Raw genomic sequence first — 20,612 nt, forward strand, 5'->3', positions numbered from 1 at the left:
ACCAAAGAAACAAAATCCTCTCCTGAAAATTAAATACGTTTCTGTTCCATAGAAAATTTTTAGATTATGAATCTCTCCATAAAAAAAAAAAGATATCATCATTTATCTTTTCTGAAAAACTAATAAAGAAGATAAATCTTTTAAGAAATTGCAAGTTTCCTTAAAATTCCATGGTAGAAGGGGTAGACAAAACATTTCTCAAAAGATAAATATTCTAAAATTTTGGAATAAAACATCACCCTTCAAAAACAAATCCAAAACACTGCAAATCACCAGAACAGCATGTTAGTAGAGGAGGTTTGTGAATCCCATACATCTGACCGTAGGCTTGACTGAAAATCAAGAACAGAACTCAGGGTGGTGTAATAGCAGCAGCAAACTGATGATGACCCCCGTCTCCAGGTGTACCAAGGTCACAGAAGACTAGTTAACTGAACTACTCAGAAGAGATTTGTTAGCTCAGCTAGTAAGAAGCATTTAGAATTTTCAGTTTACAGAGACTACATTTACCTAGAAAATAAGTTATTATAAAGAATGTAAGAATGATAATGTAAAAGAGCAAAGAAGGAAACAACACTGTTTGCTGGTTTTTTGCTGTTTTGTTGTAGTTGTTTGTTTTTATGAACACAACACGCACACACTCACACATGCACAAATGCTTCTTAAAGAAGAAAAATTTAATTAAACATTAGCTCACTTAAGAGAGTATAAGGGCTGTCTTGTATGGATGTCAGACTTGGTGGTTTGGTATGAGATAAAAATTACATGACTGGATTGCTGCAGAGCTACAAAGTGAACGGAGCAAACAAGATGTGTAAATGCTTGCTTGCAACCATTCTGACTGGTATCTTAATGAGTTTACAACTTTCATAAATTCAGTCTTCTTTCAGGTATCTAAGAATTATATATATTTATTTCCTGCTATTTCATTTTTCAGTGAGCTACAATAAAAATTTTGAGATCTCATTTTCATTTACCCATGGATCCTTTCATATTACCTCAATCTCAGTGTCACCAAGAATCAAGTTTACTTTTATTATCCCATGGTCCCAGGATTCCAAGACATAACTAACCAGTTGTCTTAAAGGAAACACCTCTAGAGACAGAAGCATGTAGCAAGCAGCCTATTGCTAAGTTTCTTCCTCTGAGAAGTACTGCATTGTAAGCACTAGAGAATCATACAACCCAGGGGAATAAGGTCACAGTATCTACATTAATACATTTCTTAATTATTGACAGTAATTTTATAATTTCATACTATTTCACTATCATTTTCTCAAGACAATGAGATAATTATTCACTAGATATTTAGAATACGTAAGGACACACAGGTACCTTGCCAATAATTTGTCACCTTCATAGTTAGCTGAGCAACTGACAAATTAATTTGGGTAGTTCCTCTATAGCATCAGTGTTTTCATTTCTCTGGTTATTACATCAGAAGATCTGCTCTTGCTTCTGGGGTCATCTTAGATGTTCTGCTATTTATATTTTTCAGTGATATTTTCAATTGACTTACCTGACTAGACAGGATTTTTTCATATGTTAATTAATTTATGAATACTATTTCTGCATTACTGTCAAATAAATGAGCTGGGAATTATGATGTCTGAAGCTGTAATTAAAGAACTTCAAAATAAAACACTTTCAAAATCTAAAACCACCAAATATATTTTGTAATATTTGTGTGGAAATAATTGAAAATTAGATTTCCCAAAGATAAAATGTTTTTATGTAATCATTGAGGAATAAACGTTTTGGGGTTTATTTTTTTTTTTTTTTCAAGCTAAAAAGGAAAGTAACAATGGATTTATATGAACCATTCAAATTTAAGGAAAAAAAAAAGTTGCAAATTAGCTTACAGTTGTGCCTCTGAAAAAACACAAGTTTGGCTTAAACTAGTGGAAAAATTGTCAGAATCACTTAGATAGGAAACTAACATCAAATAGCTTCCTCAGTAGTTTCAAAATACAGAAATAGTAGTTAATGCTAGCCAGATTCAGTCACAAAAAAAAAATAAAAATTGACTTTAGCATTTCTTGCCCACTCCTTCTTTCATTTGCCTTTATTTTTCAATCTGTCTTTAAAAATATTCATTATCTATTGTCATTTTTACTAAAATTACTATTTAATACTAGCAACAGGCAACTTATCTTTTTCTTGACAGCAGTTTTCAACTTTGATTTTGTTGTTCTTTTTCAAGACACACAATAGCCTTTCACTTGAGGAACACATAACTGGAAGGGTTCTACAGGATCTGTCCTGAAAATAATATCACAGAGAACTAATTGGTTAATTCCATTATATACCAATCAAATTCTACCTAACACGCCACTATTTCAATTAGAAAACTATTGCCAAACTTCACACCTCCAGGGATTTCCTTCTTCTTAATAATTTAGGCGTAAAAAGCCTAACATTTATTCATGGTCAAGTGCATCTGCTTGTTCTTGTGTCAAAATTGTCCTTTATCTATTCATAAATATAATTAAATATATTTTTAACTTTTGCTTAAGGTCAACCAGACACATTTTTTAAAGTGTGGCATTTTTTCAGTGCCTGAATAGTAAACATATTTTGTACTTCCAGTATTCCAGATCTGATTGCACTACAACCTGTAAAATGCCATTAATGTTCTTTCTATTTGGAAATACTCTCTTAATATCCTGTACATTTATATATATATACACACATACAAACCCCTCATCAAATCTGCAAATTTGTTTGTAAATTTTTTTTTTTTAAATTGTCTCTTTTCTTAATAAAGAGCAGACTAGCAACAGATTTCAAAACACTAAGAATTACTAACAATTTAATGTCATGCAAAAAAACATCTTTGTTTATATTTTACTGGAATCTACTATTTTCTGGGTAAATTGTCAGATTTTTTGAGTACTAATCCAGTGAAAATGGCATCTACTGATTCTTCTGAAATTACATCTAAATTGGTGGGATCTATAAATAGGAGAACTTGGAACATTTTTGCTTAAAAGCAACTAGATTCAATGCCAAAATGATACATAGCTATCTATAACACCCTGAAAAAAAAAATCAGAAGAAAAACAGAGAGGGCAAAAGAACAATCCTAAAGAGTAGATGTAAGACACTGAGCCACTGAAATTATCGTGCTGAAACCCACTGACAACCACAGTACCTCTAGCTGTTGTTGTACTACATGCATACTTAAACATTTGATGAAACTCCAGCTCAGCTACTTTTTCCTTCTCTGTTTTTTTTATTTTTCATTTTTCATTTTTTATTTTTAAATCAAAGGCAATGTCCAAAAACATTCAGTACTAAAGAATTTGTTTATGGCATTGTTTTACAAAAGTTCCTAACAGACAGCGACTATTTTATTGTTGGATGTATCCTTTATTTTATTAATGATGAGAAGTAATCAATGGAATGCTAAAAATAAACTTGTAAAGAAATCTAGTCTGAAATTTGAATCTGAAGCAAATTCAGTGGTCACGGTAACACCAGTTGAAGGTTGACTTTTGCCCATTAGTGAAATAGGCATGGCTCTTTTAAAAAGGTCACAAATCTTTCAAATATAGGCACCATGTTTTAAATTTTGCACATACAAAATATGTTCATGTCACTCAAATTACACGATGTGGCAGTGTTGTAAGTCTGAGCATTATTGTCAATTAATGGCAGAGGAAAGAGCCCAAAGCTCACGTAAGACTACTGACTGGGACAAATGTTGAAAAGAGACAAAAGGTATAAAACAACAGTTTTCCTGTTGTATGTGGTTTTGTGTGTGCATGTGTGAGAGTGCATATAACAAAAAATGTTTAGAAGTAAGTTCAGATAATAGCCCATCCATTTGTTCTCAGTTTCTTTTCCAGTTTCATTACCAAAGGCTTTGATTTTAACTGTATGTTAAAATGCAAATTCAAATCCCATATAAACCATTAGTTAGTATGTTGACTGGTTTGAACCAATTAGAAGTGAGAATCACTGTTGAATGTCTTCATTTCATTCTATTTGTCAGCCTCTGGGTACGTAGGGTATTTGACTGTCTCAATTTTTTCCTTAACTTTGTAAGACGGGTACAGGCCTGTTCTTCCTAATTTTCTATTGATGCCTTTTGAATATCCATCCCAGTGATTTCCAGCTACTCCAATTATATCTCCAGGTTCCATAGGAATTTCATCAGCAGTTCGTGGATGATGAGCATAAATAGCAATCTGGTTGTGGGCGTTCTGTCCCCCAAAGTAGTAGATATCATCCAGTGAATGGAAATACGCTGAAGCATCTGGATGCAATGTCTGCATAATTTCATAGGCAACTCGACAAACCTTGGAAATAAAAATAGAAGAGAAGTCATAAATATTGTGCATGTGCCTACAATGTATCACAGAAGCCAGCAATCAATGTGTAACAACTAAATTTCACAAAAGAAAGATAAAGGTTTGGAATGTTCAGTGTCTTTTAAAAAAAGATAATTGAAAATACCATGTATTTGATAACAAGTGGCATGCAATTTTGAATAAGTATTCTTGAGATCAGATTTAGCAAATAAATAAATACTTACAATGGTCTACTTTTCTGTAAAAATTGAGAACATTCATATGAACACTAGCCATTATGTCTTTTAAAATGAATGATGCGTAGCCAAATGTAAAAGCAAATCTGTTTTCCTTTTCTACCAGCAATAAAAAGCTTATTTTGCTTCTTGTTGAACCTTTAGCACTTGCATTTTCAAAATTTACTCGGCAGTAATAGAGCTTTACATTTAGGCGGGAGTTGTTTGTTTCTTTAAGGAAACTCCAACTTTCACAAACAGTTCCAGGAGCCAATGGCTTTAAAATGCTGTTACTATTTAGGATAATGGTAAAGTTACGACTGCTGGCAACTTGGAAGAGAGCTAAATGAAACAACTCCAGCAAGATGATGACATTGGTAAGGAGGCAGATGCATTTTGAAGTTCACTTGTGTAACATTTTATGAAGGGAATTTTCTTCAGACTGAAAACATCTCCCAACATCAGAATCATGTTGCGTATCTCAGAGTTGCCAGAAACATAGAAGACTGCCACTACATTAAATGAAGCCCTTTACAACAACATTGGTCGGAAAGCTCTTCTTTGTCAGATGTCTGATTTAATCACTGTGATCTTTTAATCTAGATTATACCTTTCTCTGATCTTGTGTAATTAAATCTTATTTAGTTTAATATAAAACCTGATAAACTAACAGTACTGTAGACTTCTTCAGTAGGAAGAATCATTTGAACTTTTTCTTAACTTCCAATCTGTAAATATAATAAAGCCTTTTTTCCTTTTTCTTTTCTCCATCTGAAGATAAGGTGAATAGGGCTTTGCTTTTATCCCTCTTCATCTGATCTTTGAAATAACTTTTCAGAAGTAGCTTTCAGAAGATCAGGCAAAGTTAATTATTTTGAAGTACTTGTTATACCCCATAATATAGAAACAAATTTGAATACTATTACACTGGTAAGAGGTTATTTTATAGCTTCTGTGGTTGTTTTTGATGTTTTGTTCTCTGCATGTGTATGCACCCCACAATGAGAAAACACACACACACTGTGAAAGATTCTAAATCTTTTCAGCATAAGTGCTTTTTAGTCAGTGTAAGTGTCCTGCACACCTAAAACATGCAACATTTCTTCCTTTGTAGACCTGAACCTAGATAACTAAGCTTGAAGTTGTTGATGGTAGTAGACAAAGAACCCACACGCAGAAATATAGTTAAAGCTAAGTAATCCAGCCTCCTATTTTTATTCATAGATTTACTTGTCTTGCAGCCTGTATACTTACATGTACAATGCAAAACACAAAGACTAATAAGCCATGGAAGGAAAAGAGATTATCAGGAAAAATAAGTTAGGCAGACAGAGCTACAATTTCATCTAAATGAAGACTGAAGAGACAAAAAAGCTATTTGTTTTAATGCACAATCTTAATTCTGCAGCTGTGTTATGATTTGTGTGTGTTACTGCCATGTGGCTTTTCTATACATTTCAATTTGTGCAACATTACTGAAATAGTGCCAAGGTAGGTTATTTCCCTGAATTCCACATCACTTGACAGGCCTAATTTCTTTAGCAACAATATTTTAATGGAACATCTATTCTTTCGTTTATATCAGTATTCATTTAGTTTTGGTAGCACAAATAAGAATTAATATTTGTGCTTCCTAAAAGGTTTAATCCTATTTGAGTATACTGTAATTTTCTATTAATGCCTCTCTAGTGAAGATTTTGACTCTTCCCTCCAGCCCAGAATAGAAAATGGAAAAAAGTCAGCGTAGGTTAGACAGTCCAACATCACACTGGAAATAAATTAGACTATATTCTCACCCTTACTTTGCCTTCATACAGATTGGATACAGGACAGTATTATCATGATTTTGCTTACATACAAGACAAAGCCAAATTGAAATTTTCCTCAACAGCAGGAAAAAAAATCCAACAGATCTTAGAAAAGCACACTGTAAGAAAATACTGTAGATTGCAATATTTTGAACACACATGAATGCCAGTCCAATGCTGGTTTGCATGTCCAGCAAAAATGATGCAAAACGATTTTTGAGGAGTTTGAATTACTAAAGCAGAAGAAATTGCATAGAATAAATGACAGAAATGGTTGGATCCAATTCACGGTTTTAGTTATTGAGAGTTACAGTCTAATACAGGATTTTCTAGGCTTTAGCAAAGTTTTCTACATTTCTGGAAAACCAAATATGTCATCCAACAAATGTGTCTACTGTTTAATGCAGGCAGTTGGAGAATGAGGATGGCCCTCAAGAATACTATGTACCCCAAAGGTACCCTCAACATGTGGTTATAAAACCAGATGACCTCCAGAGGTCCCCATCAATCCCAATTACTTTAACTATACTGATGTAGTTCAGCATATATTCTTCTTTAGAAATCCCCACAAGTGACAAATCAATTACAATATACTGTCAGTTTGTACCTATATGTAGAAATGTTTCTTCTATGTTTATAGACAGTGTTTCATTTGAAGCAAGCTGTTTTAAAAAGTGGAAAACTTTATCTGAACATCGTAATAGCAGAGAATCTTTTAGATTTCTTATTAATAAAAGGTTTTATCCAAGAGCACTTAATTCTTCTTTCAGAGTGTGAACTATCTATACACTGAAGCATAAGACATACTTAAGACATACATAGCCCTGAGTCTTAGTTGACAATCACCTCTTACACTGATATGCATTCAGTGAAGATACTTCACCTGAATCAAACATTTTTATAGAATTGGATGGTTCCTTACAGGATTTTCCTAGTGAGGATTTTTACTTTGGAATTTATTCATGTCTTGCCCTGAAGTAGCTTACGTCAGTAACCTTCTAAATATGATACAAAAAGTCATTTTCTTTGCAGGGTGTGGTGAACAGTGAAAAAAAATGCCTCCATAAGCGTGACTGAGGGGGGCTTTTCTATTTCTTTTCTGGTTTTACTCTCTTCTTGCCATAGTAATGGAATTAAGAATTTTGGCTGTCAAGATCGATATATTGCTCTATTGATCACATCTGAGTATTAATATAATGTTTGTTACCTGATTTTCATTACAGCGCAGGAGACAATTTACATTTGAGGCTACAGAAAGTTGTGTTTTGAAGTGATTTTTAATTTTCAATTTTGTGCCCACTTTCACATAACGGTACAATTGTATGCAATCAAAATCTATCACCATCTGTAGTAGAATGCTTTCCTAACCAGAGCGCTATCTAGGAGCATATATGATGAAGGTAGATTAAAAATGTTCACTCTTTGATTTCAATTATATTTTGCCATAACTGAAGTAGGTGTATCACCATACTTGACAGAACATATGCCTTCTCTGGTATTTGGTGCTTTATTTTTATTATTATTATATATATTTTTAAAACTTTAAATAGCTTTTAAAAACATATTTTCATGATATATGAAATTAATATATGCTATGACATCATAAAGAAGATGCCAACAGTGACAATGATATGATGCAGTTTTCTAATGAACTCCAACATGCTTCACTGGACCACTCAAGAAAACTTACAGCATATAATTATCTGCAACCAGAAGTTTCTATAGCTTGCAGTCGTTAGAATTCACATTTACTGTCCTCCGACCAAATTACTAGAAATGTAATAGATACTGAAGAGAAATTAAATGTCTCGTTTCTTCATTCTTTGCCACTCCAGCTATCAACTGAGGCAACAGCAGATGTGTTTAAGTTGTAACAGAGTGCCACGAATTACAGAAATGGATGGATACAAGTTATATATTAACTTTATGCAAAGTTTAGAAGTGTTAAACATTTTAAAGTATTTTTTACTTCATTCAAACACCTTATTAAAGCAAATACTTCCAATTGAAGAGAAGTAATCAACCAGTGCTTACAATCATCTAAATGTTCACATAGTATAAAAAGACTAACACAGCCATGAAATTTTCATAAAAGATCACTGAGAACAAGATAACAGAAGCGTGAAGAAAAATAAAATTTAGAACTGGTATATATAATCTATACTGTATTTGTATTGCAGTTTACCTGGGATGAAAATGTACAGACAAGGAAGTCTGCTTGAGACAAAAAGTGGATATCCAGAATAACACCTCTTAGGGAGTTTTCAGTGTATCGATTGTGAAGTCCTGCTGACCAAGATATGGAGTTATCACTGATAAATTCATAATTTGGATACCTGTGAAAATATAATACACTGTTAACAGAAGTGTTTTTTTGTTAATAAGTTCTGTTAGTAAGTATTGTAACTGCTGCAAGATAAAGTTGTTAATCTGTTTTAAGTGAGCCTGTGTTTTACACTCTACTATATTACTGCTGCCTCGGTGCACACCCTCTATTTATCCAGAAAGTTAAATAAAAATACACTACAAGTCTGAGATATGAATCTGCAAAAAAAAGTGTAAAAACATCAGCAAGTATATGCTGTATTCTGTTAATTGTATTGATTTTTACACAAAATACACTGAGATAATTTAGCTTTTTCTTCTACTAAATGGAGTATAGGACAATCTTTGCTAAACTACATTTTTGTTGATTAATATACTTTTTAATAGATAGCGATTATAATACTGTGCAAGAAAATCAGTCACCTCCAAAAGGACATATTAAATAAATGAATCTAAACTAAACCAAAAAGGAAATTGTCTTTCATAGTTATTAAGGCTGTCCAGAGAATAGATTTTATACTTTACTAGTCAAAAGGAAATAAAAGAAATGTAAACCTTCATATTAATGTATTTCTTGAAATATCAGACAATTGGTAATATTTTAAGTAAAAATACTTTTATTTGAAATATATATGTGTATATATATATATATGTAAGGTTTTACAAAGTAAAATAAGTTTCTAATATGTAACAATGACTTCGAAAGAAATAAAGTCCTTTTTGAAAACACTGTAAAACAGCGATCTTTCTCAGAATGTTTTCACTCTTCACTGAGGAGCTGAAATAAAACTGAGTAAAGTAGTGTGGATTAATTAAATTTTAACTCAGTCTCTCACCAAAAGTAAGTTCTACATGAAAAATTCCAGGAAGATGTAACAAAGATGATAATTACTCTGCTGTTACACAAATTTATTTCAATCATGAAGTGCAAATTGCATGACTAACCTACCAACTACAAGTTTCTACTACAGGGCTGATTATAAAAAATTTAAATAAGATGTAGTTTTCAGATTTATCATTTTATAGCAATTATAAAGCAATATATTACATAAGATAGTAAGGTAGCTAATACTACATTTGTAAGAATTAATCGTTATTAAAGTGTCTAATAGAGAAAATCAGAATACAGAACAGGCCCCAGTGCTAGAGCAACCATACTTAGACTTCTAAGTAGATTTTTCAAAGCCTGATAGAACTGTGTTGAACATTCCTCAGAGTAAGGAGGTTTACACACAGAGTTCTTGAAACCTTACTGAAGTTAACACACATTTATACACAACAGTGTAACATGCAGACTCTGGACGCAGGGTAGACATAATTACGACAGCCTCTGGTACAAATATGCCTGATCTATTCCATTTCCATGCTCAAACTATGGGAAAACTGTTTTCAGAAGTTGAACAGGTAAATATAGTAGGCTTTTCCACCAAGCATTCACTAGCTATATGACTATCAAATCAGGAAATTAATTGCAAAAGGCAATCAAAAAGGTTTGTGCAAAGCTTCCATATCTAGGATTAAATAATTTGAGGAGTAATTTGAATTTATCTTTATAGTAACTTTAATAGAATTTTACCTTCCCAAGAGAAATACCTGCTCTAAAAATTAATGTATCTACAGTAAATTTATTTCTTGAACAACCTATTTCTTACTAGCAAGATGTCAGTCCAGTAACTTAACAAATAATGAATTTGAAAAAAAAAAAAAAGTATCATATTTGATCCTGTTTAAAAAAAAAAAAGTCATCTGCTGTCTTGTACTTCTGACAACAGAATGAAAGCAGGAGGCACAAAATAATCCCATCCATAATGTAGTTTCTCTCCCAAAATATAGTCTCCCCTCCCCGGAGAAGAACTCCTTTATCAGGTAGCATAGTGATAAGACAAGGAAAAATTATTTTAATCTAAAAAAGGGTAGATACAGATATTAGGAAGAAATTCTTTAATTTGAGGGTAGTGAGCCAATGATACACATTTAAAATCATAAAATGGTTTGGGTTGGTGTATCTCTTCTTCATATCTAAAAATCATATCTAATTTTTCTAAAGCTACCTAACAGATTCTTGATAGCTATATACAGTCCAGGCAGGACATTTTTTCAAGTTAAGAAAAAAAATAAATATCAGAGGAGGTTGGGAAAGACATAGTTTAAAGTCACTCCTTCCTGCAACTACCAGCCTCATAACTATACAAATCAAGCAGTTTTATCAGAGAATTTCAAGTTCCCATTGGTTTCAGAAGCTGGTCAACTAGCTTTGTAAATATAGCTTACTGCTAAATTGTGCAAGAGGTGCAAACCAAGGAAAGTCTCAGGGTCCTTTTCTCAAATTGCTACAACTGAAGATACATCCAGAACAGGCAATGCATTTTTTTCCCTCCAAAAAGACAGTGTGAGCATGTATGCATATGCATGCGTGTAAACAGATGGATAAAAGAATGTGTTTGTCCAGGTCTTGCCCTAAAAAGAAATGGAAAATGTACAAGCTGTTGAACAAACAAGAACTCTGAAGCACTGCTAAATTCTACATACTGGATGTAGTGCAACTTGGTCATGATGGGAGGGGGCATGGGCTTGCAACAGCTAAACTACAGATATTATACAAGGAGAAAAGACATTTAACTTGCTATTTTGGAAGTAAAGCAGCAGCAAAACAGTGAAAAACAGAGCTTTCATAAGGGCTGGAAAAACTCACTAGAGATAGAAATTAGTGCAAAAACTGGAAAAGCAAATTACAGATGACATTACAGGTAAACAGCCAGAAGAAAAGAATTTAATTTGCTTTATTTTAGTGCTTATTTGGATGAGAAGGAGATGTAAACAATTTCATATATAAACCAGAAAGATATTGAATATTCTTTATTATTTTGTAGGCATGTTCAGCTGCACTATTTTGAACACACTACCTTGAAGAGAGAAGATGCTGTCAATAATAATATAGACTAGAAAGACATAAAAAATTAAAAAGTTTGTGTTTGAAAACTTTTAGATCAGCCAAAGAACAAGCAATTTACAGCATCCCTAACATACCAGTATCCATGAGAAATGCCATGACCTCTGCTTACCAGAGTATTTAGAATGTTTAATCCCATAATCATTACGGCTCCTCTCTAATCATGTTCTATGTCACAGTGTTTTGCTTTTTTTGTGTGTGTGTGTTTTGGGATTTTATTTTTGAAATCAAGAGACACACACAAACAAACAAAAAAAACAACTCAACTCTTACAAACCAATACTGCTGACTCCACTGTCTTTACTATTTGTACTTGCAGTGGGCAGACATCTGGCTACAAGTCTGAATATTAGTGTTTTCATGACTATCAATACTTTGAAATACTTAATAGAAAGAAAATGCCTATTCATGTGTATGGTAGCTAAATTTTCATTAAATGCCAACAATGTTTGATGGTCAATCACTCTCATGTAAAGAGAATTTCTATTACTTACCAATATTACCGCACCAAATAATAAATGCAACGTAAGAGTTATTCAAGTACAGCATGACAGTTTTTTTGATCAAAGCAACATGAGTAGAACTTCTTTATTTTTGGTCAAGCATCAAGTAATTTGTAGCTTTCTTCCCAAGTAAAGGAAAAAAATGGTTCATTATTCCTAAAGCTTGACCTTAACCTGAGTTCAGATATCCTTAAATGATGAAGTACCAAATTGGATCCTGCCTTCTATCACAAGAGGTTTCAGATGTCTTCTGCTCTATTGCAAACAGCTGTTGCATGTAAGAAACTTGGAAAATTATGTTTCAGTGTAAACTACATCGCAATGAAACCTCAGCAAGAATACACACAAAAGAAAAATCTTCACAATTTACAGACTCTATGACTTATTAAAAGAATACAAAAGAAATTACTAATAGGATAGTACTAATTATTAATTACTAATAGTACTAATAGGATATATCTATTCATATTTCAATAAGAATGTGATTTAGAATGTACTTTGAACTGCCATAAAAACTGAAATACTTAATAAAATTCAGAACTGTTTTACTAACTCACAATTCTAATATTAGGTTTTGTTTCTACAGAGGGCTTGGGACAATATAATTGCACTGGTAGTGCATCTTATTATTATTCAGAGCTAAACAGTGCTAACAATTTAATATTGAACAACAAAAAAATGCATAACTAAGACTGTCAATGCAATATCGATTTTTGTTATGTTACAAAAAGTAATTAAAATTATTTAGGAAAATGTAATTCACTAAGTACTACAACCTCAACCTTGTATTGCCCGTCTTTTCATTGTTCAGATATGTACTTTAAATTTTATGCTATCATAATTGTTTCTGCTGCTGTTCTTGTTCCTACATATACAAAAAAGGAAGGATTAGAATGCCATCACCTGTGGAGTTTTACACATTCATTTAATTTTTTCAAAACTCCATTAATTTTAAACAGCTGCTTTTTTAGAAATGAAAGAAAAACAGAAATAGCAGATCTAAAATACACAGGTTTGCAATGCTGTAGATAATTCATCTATTACAAAATAACATTTTCTGCTTACCTTGTATATGCCAAAGAAGTTTTATAATCCAATATGTTATCTTAAATATTTTTTCCAAGCATGTCTAACAAGAATAAAACAGTTCAAAACCTGCGATTTTCAAGTTATCTTGATTTTAAAATTTTTAGTTTCCTTGCTTAAAGGAAAAAAAAAAAGAAATCATATATATTCTTTTGCTCAAGAGACAAAAAGAAAATAGAAATTGGTGCTATTCAGTAGGCAGACAAATAGCACTCAAAGGGAAAATATGTTAATCTGTACTCAATAACAACTATGTTTAAACTCAATGGATCTAAAGTTTATCCTAGTTTCCACAGTCAGGGCAAATAAGCATTTGTGAAATTGTTTATATGCCATGAACACCTCAAGAAACATTATTCTTCCATATGCATCTGCTTTCTTTTACTAAATAGTAGGTTTTACCATCTCAGTAACACCTGGAAAAACACGCAACTTAACAATAAGTTTGTACAGGGAAATAAAGGCCATGTTGGGATGCATAGTATACATTTCCAGGTTTAAAGTTAAATTTGCTACAATAGACAGGGATGTCATATAGCTAGGACAAGTTGTGACATCCATGTTCTAAAGAGATAGAAGAGGACAGAACAAAAAAAGGGACCAAGACAGTTGTACAGACCAAGAAACCCACGTATATTTAAGGACATACTTTACATTTATTCAATGGGTACTGTGAAAAAAACATGTCTTACATGTAGTGAATAGAGAGAAACCTTTCCAAAGACGCTTGAGGAGTTTTTGAACTACTGTTTAAAAATTTATCTGGCAACTAGAATCATGGAATAACCTGAGCTGGAAAGGAATCACAGGGATGATTGAGTCCAACTCACAGACCAACTGTTCACAGAAAGGTATTGTTTGGACAGATGAAACTTCTCAATACATTAACTAGTTTGTAACATTATTCCAAAACAGCTTCTTTTTAATACATATGTTCTATGTATGTTGGTGTGTTTATTATTTACATTGATATATTAAGAAAATATTTTATTTTTACTTCCCTTTTAGACCATTGGCTTGTTTTTAGATAGCCATTCTAGGTGAAATGTAGAATTAAGCTTTATATTTAAGCATCCTTGGGAAAAGAAATCATCCAAAAAAGAATTTCTAAGAGAAAAATCAGAAACTCTGGAAGCTGAAATGCAATCTTAGCTGTATAAATGATGGGAAAAATAATGATCTGTGCCGACAATAGCCAGAAACTGTAAATTGTAATTGTAACCAGCAGGAACAAACTGTAATATATACATAAATCATCTTACTTGGATTTGGCCTCTTGCAACAATGAAGGGTCATCTGTAGCCAAATACACTCTTTTTTTATCAACATGCATTCTGCGAGCAAGAAGTTCAAACCGCTCTTCAACATGCACCATATATTCTTCAATGGGATGAAATGCTGCTTCTGTTCCTACTTTGTCTGTCCTTCGAACATGAACACTGGAAAAGAGCAGAAATTACGCATTATTAACTGCAAAATCTGAAACATATCTGAAAATTTTTAACATGAAGTTCACTGTCAGCCACCTCTTGGAAGCAACATAATTATCTTATAAAGAAGGTAAAGGACAACTGGATAACTGAAATAACTGAAAGAAAAGAATGAAGAAGACTTAATTGCCATGTATGGTGGCATGTAAAATGTTGACTTAGCCTTTTTCCCTCAGCTATAAAAGCAATGGTCACTTGAAAAGAAGACACAGACGGAAAAGTGTCTACAATACAAACTGTAAGGCAACTCCATGAATGAAATTCTGTTTTACATTTCTAAATATCAAAGGACGCTTAAACAAACCTTCTATTGAGCCTCCTTTTATACAATGCTTTCCAACTACAGGTCTAGAAGTATGCTTTGAAGAAATACTTGTGATCAACTTATATTACACACAATTAAAAAAACAATTACTTCATCTAGAAAGGACCCTCTGTCTCCTCAAAATACTTGAGGCTCTTGGACAACCACCATAAAACAATTCCTTATGAACAGGAATAGCTATATACACATATCAAAGTACAGGCAATTGAACAGAAAATAATACCCACCCGATTACTGGATGTTTGAAACCAAGTTTCCTTGTAGCTTCCTCTATTTCTTTTTCTAACCAAGGCTGTGGACGAATCAAGTATTTGACAAACTGTGAGACCCACCACACTGCAGGATCCCCATGTACACGAATTAGCCTATCAGCCAGGTCTTCAGGGATAGCCAATGGTAAATAAGGTGGCCGTGGGTGCAAGCTGTCAACAATGGGAAGTTCCACCACCTGGACATCCTTATCATTAGCCTCACCTGTTTTAAAATACATACAAGGATGAGTCATGTAGTTTACTTTATTAATAAGCTCTACCACTGACTTGTAACATCCCAAACATATCAGCTAAACAGTGGCTTCAGCTTCAAAAAGACTACCAAAACCTTTCTCTACTTTTTCAAAGACAACATTAAAAGAAACACAGTTTCAGACTAGAATTATGTATAAATGGTATCTAGCAATCTATCCCAAAAGAACAGTGTTGAAGGTCTTTAAATTCTTAGCATCTGGTAATAAATAAAATATAAGTTGCACTCCTGTTCATATATTCATACTTTTTGTTTCATATATATATGACTACAGCATTAATGTGTGCTAAGGTTTACTTGGCCGTAACTTGTTATTTAAAATGCTTAAATTCAGTTTCAGGGGGAAAACAACAACAAAAATACCTTTAGGCATAAGAAACTGTTTAAAAAAATAACAACTATACAGCACTATTGTTTTTTTATGAGTATTTTTTGCTTACCTTCAACTTTTTGAATACATTTTAACATAGCAAATCTCAGCATTTCAGACATCATTAGAAGCACTGAATTAGCTATTCTACTGACAGAAAGACAATTCTTGTCTTGAAGAACTTAAACTATGAATCTAAGCAGCAAACTAAACAGATCAAGGAAAATATCCAAGCACTATGAAAGTATGTGATTTACTTAAAGATAAGAATTTGTTATCTTTAAAATACCAACTAAAACAACATACAGATGTTTTAGATGGGACTGTCATTCAAGGCTAGATTGCCCTTAAACATTTTTAACTCAGTTTTTACAAATTACTCCAATGTAAATATCTACATAACTGATAATTCAAAGGCATTTTCATATACTGAAATAAATAATGTCAACAAATGGCAACATTATATAATGCATTACATTTTTGTAACATTAAACATTTCAGATAAAACTTCTCCACTGTTCATTTCATCTAAAAGAATATTTTCATTTCTTGCAGTGGTTCCTGGCGAAGATAGTTTATTCGCTGCATAAGTGCTCACCATCCAGGAAAGAAAACTGTTTTACATATAAGCAAATCAAACTGCAGAAGACCAAGTAAACCTACTGGCTGACAAAATCAATTCAGTGCAAACATAATGAGCATCATTATTTTAAGAACAGTTAGATATCACTAAGGTTACAAAACTTTTGTATACACCAAAAGTCATTCCAGTATATTTGTGACAGTCCTAGAAATAAGACAATTGCATGATTAAGTCACGGATTTTCCAGACGTTACACTAATACAAGAGGGCTTACCAAAAATAGTCAAGATTCAGCAGTAATTCTCTGAGAAATACTTATTTAAATAAGGGCCTTATTTGAAATGGTTAGGTATACTTGCAATTGATTTTTAACAGATTTGGAAAATTTGTCTTTATAAATGTTAATAAAACATCGCTGTGCTGCATAACACCACTATGAAGGCATCTTTTAGAATAATTTCCCACAGAATATGTACTGCAGGTACGGATGATACTTAATTCAAGAAGGCAATTCATATTTTTAATATGCATTATATCACACTTACAGGAAAACATTTAGTAAAAACATTGACCATTTGAGTTTGTTTATAATTAGATAGATGATAGTTCAGCAGTACATCTTCAGAAAGCTGCAATAAATAAATTTAGCCTGAAGCCATGGAAGTGCTAAATCTGGTGCTTCTGCAGCATTCTAAACAAAACTTTCAATGTTTGTAGAAAGATCCCTAATGGGCGAGATTATTATAAATCTAGAGCTCATCTTACCGCATCTTCAAGATTAATGATATAGTAAATAAACAAAACTGGGATTAATAGGTAAGCATATACATTAAAAAACATTCAGAAGCCTTGTTGATTGATACAAATTGTAGCTGTCCTGAAGACAGTGAAGTTGGATTAAAATGATCTACTTAAACAAAGATTTCACTAGTTTTAGATACTCATTCTCTAAATCTTAAAATATTCATTCTTCTACTTGCAAGTTGAAATCAGTTAAATAATGCATCATGCCATAAAAAGTAATAATCTGTCTTTTTCTTATGTTGATAGTTCAAATCACAGAATCATGTCAATCACTGGCCAATCCTGTCCAATTTCCTGCTCAGCTCAAGGCCAGCTTTGACATTTGATCATGGAATCATAGAATTACTTAGGTTGGAAGACACCTCTGCAGTTAATAGGTCACCAACATTTCAGTAGTCCTTCTAGCTACTTTTTACAATGTGATTCATTTTGCTTTTATAGCTGCCAAAATTTTCCCCTGTAATTCAAATTATAGCTTATCTAATTTTCATGTGATTCAAGGTGCTATTTCTCGGTTTGTATTTACCCACATAATTGCCCTCCAAATTTCTGTGACTTAATCAATTTTTCCTTTCCTGAATAACCAGAAGATCACACTTCTTTGTAATAATCACAAAGTACTACAATATTTATATTACTCTTATCATAACATAATACTCTGGAGGAAAACTGAGGACTTTGAGGTTGTGGAGTCTTCTCTGGAGATATTCAAACCCCGCTCAGATAACATCCTATGCAACGTGCTCTAGGTGAACCTGCTTGGCAGAGGTGTTGGACTTGATGGTCTTCAAAGGTCCCTTCCAACCTCAGCCTGTGAATCTGTGATTCTGACTTGTAAATAAATTGGTTTTTATTCAAAGAATCCATGCCAGTTGCACCATCTAGTTCTTCTTCACCATTTTTCATATGTTAACCACTAACAGATCAGTAATATACAGTTTCAGTTTGCAGGAGTCCCACTGATTACTTTTTAAATACTGAAATCCACTGTGTTTGTTATATGAAGCATAACATTTCACCACAATATCCCAACGTGCCTTAATTGCTTACTTTATAGCTCACAGGACTTTTTGTGATTTGACATAAACTTACTGCCTGTATGCTTTTCAGATTTAGTATTAGTTTTCCTAACCTAAATCCTATTTAGATCTGTTTGTATATTTGTATATTTCATACCAATTTATTTGAAGACTAAAAAATGTTGGTTTGGCTCAAAATTTGTCATACATTCCCACTTACTTCCATCTGAATACCAGCTCAGAGCTGTATTTGGATGGGCGTTTTTGTTGGGTGTGAATTACTTTCCATGGGAAAATGTTGTCCTTATTCCAAGTAACAATCAATACTATTGGTTAACAGAAAAGACTGTTTGAACACTTCATACATTCTCCCATTATCTCAAAATTCATCTACTTCCACGATAGTCTTTCAAGAAGCAGCACCTAAAAGTATGCTATGAACATTGTGCTAAGGACATTTATGTTGTTTAAATGAGAATTTCCATTTAATTTGAGTTTGTGTTGCTAGAATCAAAACCAACCAAACTCTGATAAAAATGGAATAGCTTCATTGCTTTTCTGTTTTTATAATAAAGATTTCTTTGAGGCAATATCAACTTGCATAGGACTCTAATCACAGCTCTTCTTAAGTAGCAACCTGAAAGACCTGTTGCCAATTTGAATCCTCACTCTGAGGGAAAAATTCTAAATTCAATCATATAAGAGGTGTCAGAGTGCTAGGAATACTGTTCAGATTAGCATAAGATAATATGGTGAGAGGGACTGTGCTGAATTCTCACAAGGCTCCTCATTGTCTTACAGGCTACTGCAATGTACTGCAAAGACAGCAGGTTCATGGTTCATCAACTTCAATGATATTTTAATGTTTCTTGTTGCAAAGCAGACAAAAACATATCTAATAGAAACTATGCAATGTTCTGGTGTGTTCTGCTATTTATGAATCATCAACTAGTTCAGAAGAAAGGAAAAGTATCCTTCTTTTATCTGTTCTGTTCTGCACACTACATCTCCTACAACTCTGTTTTGGACATTTACAAACATTTTTATGAGAGTCAGCTATTAAGAACTTTATGCCATGTTTGAATTATAAAGTGGAATTAAAATGAGATAACGAATCCAATTTTGTCATACTACAAATTGTATTTTTATTTGCTTTATTTCTAAGATTTTGCATTGTAATAAGAAGTTTTTGAAACTGGATACCACTTACCAAGTTTTTAAATTACTCTTTATCTAACCAAACATTTCTAGGCATGCAGGTCTTGAATAAATGTGGTGCAATTCAGTTTTAAAGAAACTGAAAATACAGTCTCTTTTTTTCAGGATTTATATGCCATAACATTCAGGGCTTTTCCTGCACCCTCTCCTCTCCTCTCCTCGGACACCATTTTTTGGGTCCCTTCTGACTGAACTCGCCTCGCCTCAGATGCCATTTTGTGGTTCCCTTCTGACTGAACTCTCCTCTCCTCTCCTCTCCTCTCCTCTCCTCTCCTCTCCTCTCCTCTCCTCTCCTCTCCTCTCCTCTCCTCTCCTCTCCTCTCCTCTCCTCTCCTCTCCTCTCCTCTCCTCTCCTCTCCTCTCCTCTCCTCTCCTCTCCTCTCCTCTCACGCCATTTTGTGGGGCCCTTCTGACTGAACTCTCCTCTCCTCTCCTCTCCTCTCCTCTCCTCTCCTCTCCTCTCCTCTCCTCAGACGCCATTTTGTGGGTCCCTTCTGACTGAACTCTCCTCTCCTCTCCTCTCCTCTCCTCTCCTCTCCTCTCCTCTCCTCTCCTCTCCTCTCCTCTCCTCTCCTCTCCTCTCCTCTCCTCTCCTCTCCTCTCCTCTCCTCTCCTCTCCTCTCCTCTCCTCTCCTCAGATGCCATTTTGTGGTTCCCTTCTGACTGAACTCTCCTCTCCTCTCCTCTCCTCTCCTCTCCTCTCCTCTCCTCTCCTCAGACACCATTTTGTGGGTCCCTTCTGACTGAACTCTCCTCTCCTCTCCTCTCCTCTCCTCTCCTCTCCTCTCCTCTCCTCTCCTCTCCTCTCCTCTCCTCTCCTCTCCTCTCCTCTCCTCTCCTCTCCTCTCCTCTCCTCTCCTCTCCTCTCCTCTCCTCTCCTCTCCTCTCCTCTCCTCTCCTCTCCTCTCCTCTCCTCAGACGCCATTTTGTGGGTCCCTTCTGACGGAACTCTCCTCTCCTCTCCTCTCCTCTCCTCTCCTCTCCTCTCCTCTCCTCTCCTCTCCTCTCCTCTCCTCTCCTCAGACGCCATTTTGTGGGTCCCTTCTGACGGAACTCTCCTCTCCTCTCCTCTCCT

At 33.8% G+C, this 20,612-nt stretch overlaps 1 protein-coding gene across 5 annotated transcripts in view; it reads right to left on the reverse strand.

The window, feature by feature from the left end:
* Positions 1–241: 241 nt before the first annotated feature.
* Positions 242–20,612, reverse strand: part of FUT8 (fucosyltransferase 8) — a 98,423-nt gene continuing 78,052 nt past the window's right edge. For all 5 annotated transcript variants that reach the window (XM_082761695.1, XM_082761694.1, XM_082761693.1 and 2 more), the window contains 4 exons: positions 15,246–15,492; positions 14,466–14,642; positions 8,525–8,675; positions 242–4,304 (listed from right to left, as the gene is read on the reverse strand). In XM_082761695.1, the coding sequence (XP_082617821.1) occupies positions 3,987–4,304; positions 8,525–8,675; positions 14,466–14,642; positions 15,246–15,492 (893 nt within the window). In that variant the 3' untranslated portion in view covers positions 242–3,986. The remainder of the gene's footprint in view (positions 4,305–8,524; positions 8,676–14,465; positions 14,643–15,245; positions 15,493–20,612) is intronic.

Source organism: Aythya marila (assembly GCF_965140915.1).
Source record: "Aythya marila genome assembly, chromosome: 5".
Lineage (NCBI taxonomy): Eukaryota > Metazoa > Chordata > Aves > Anseriformes > Anatidae > Aythya > Aythya marila.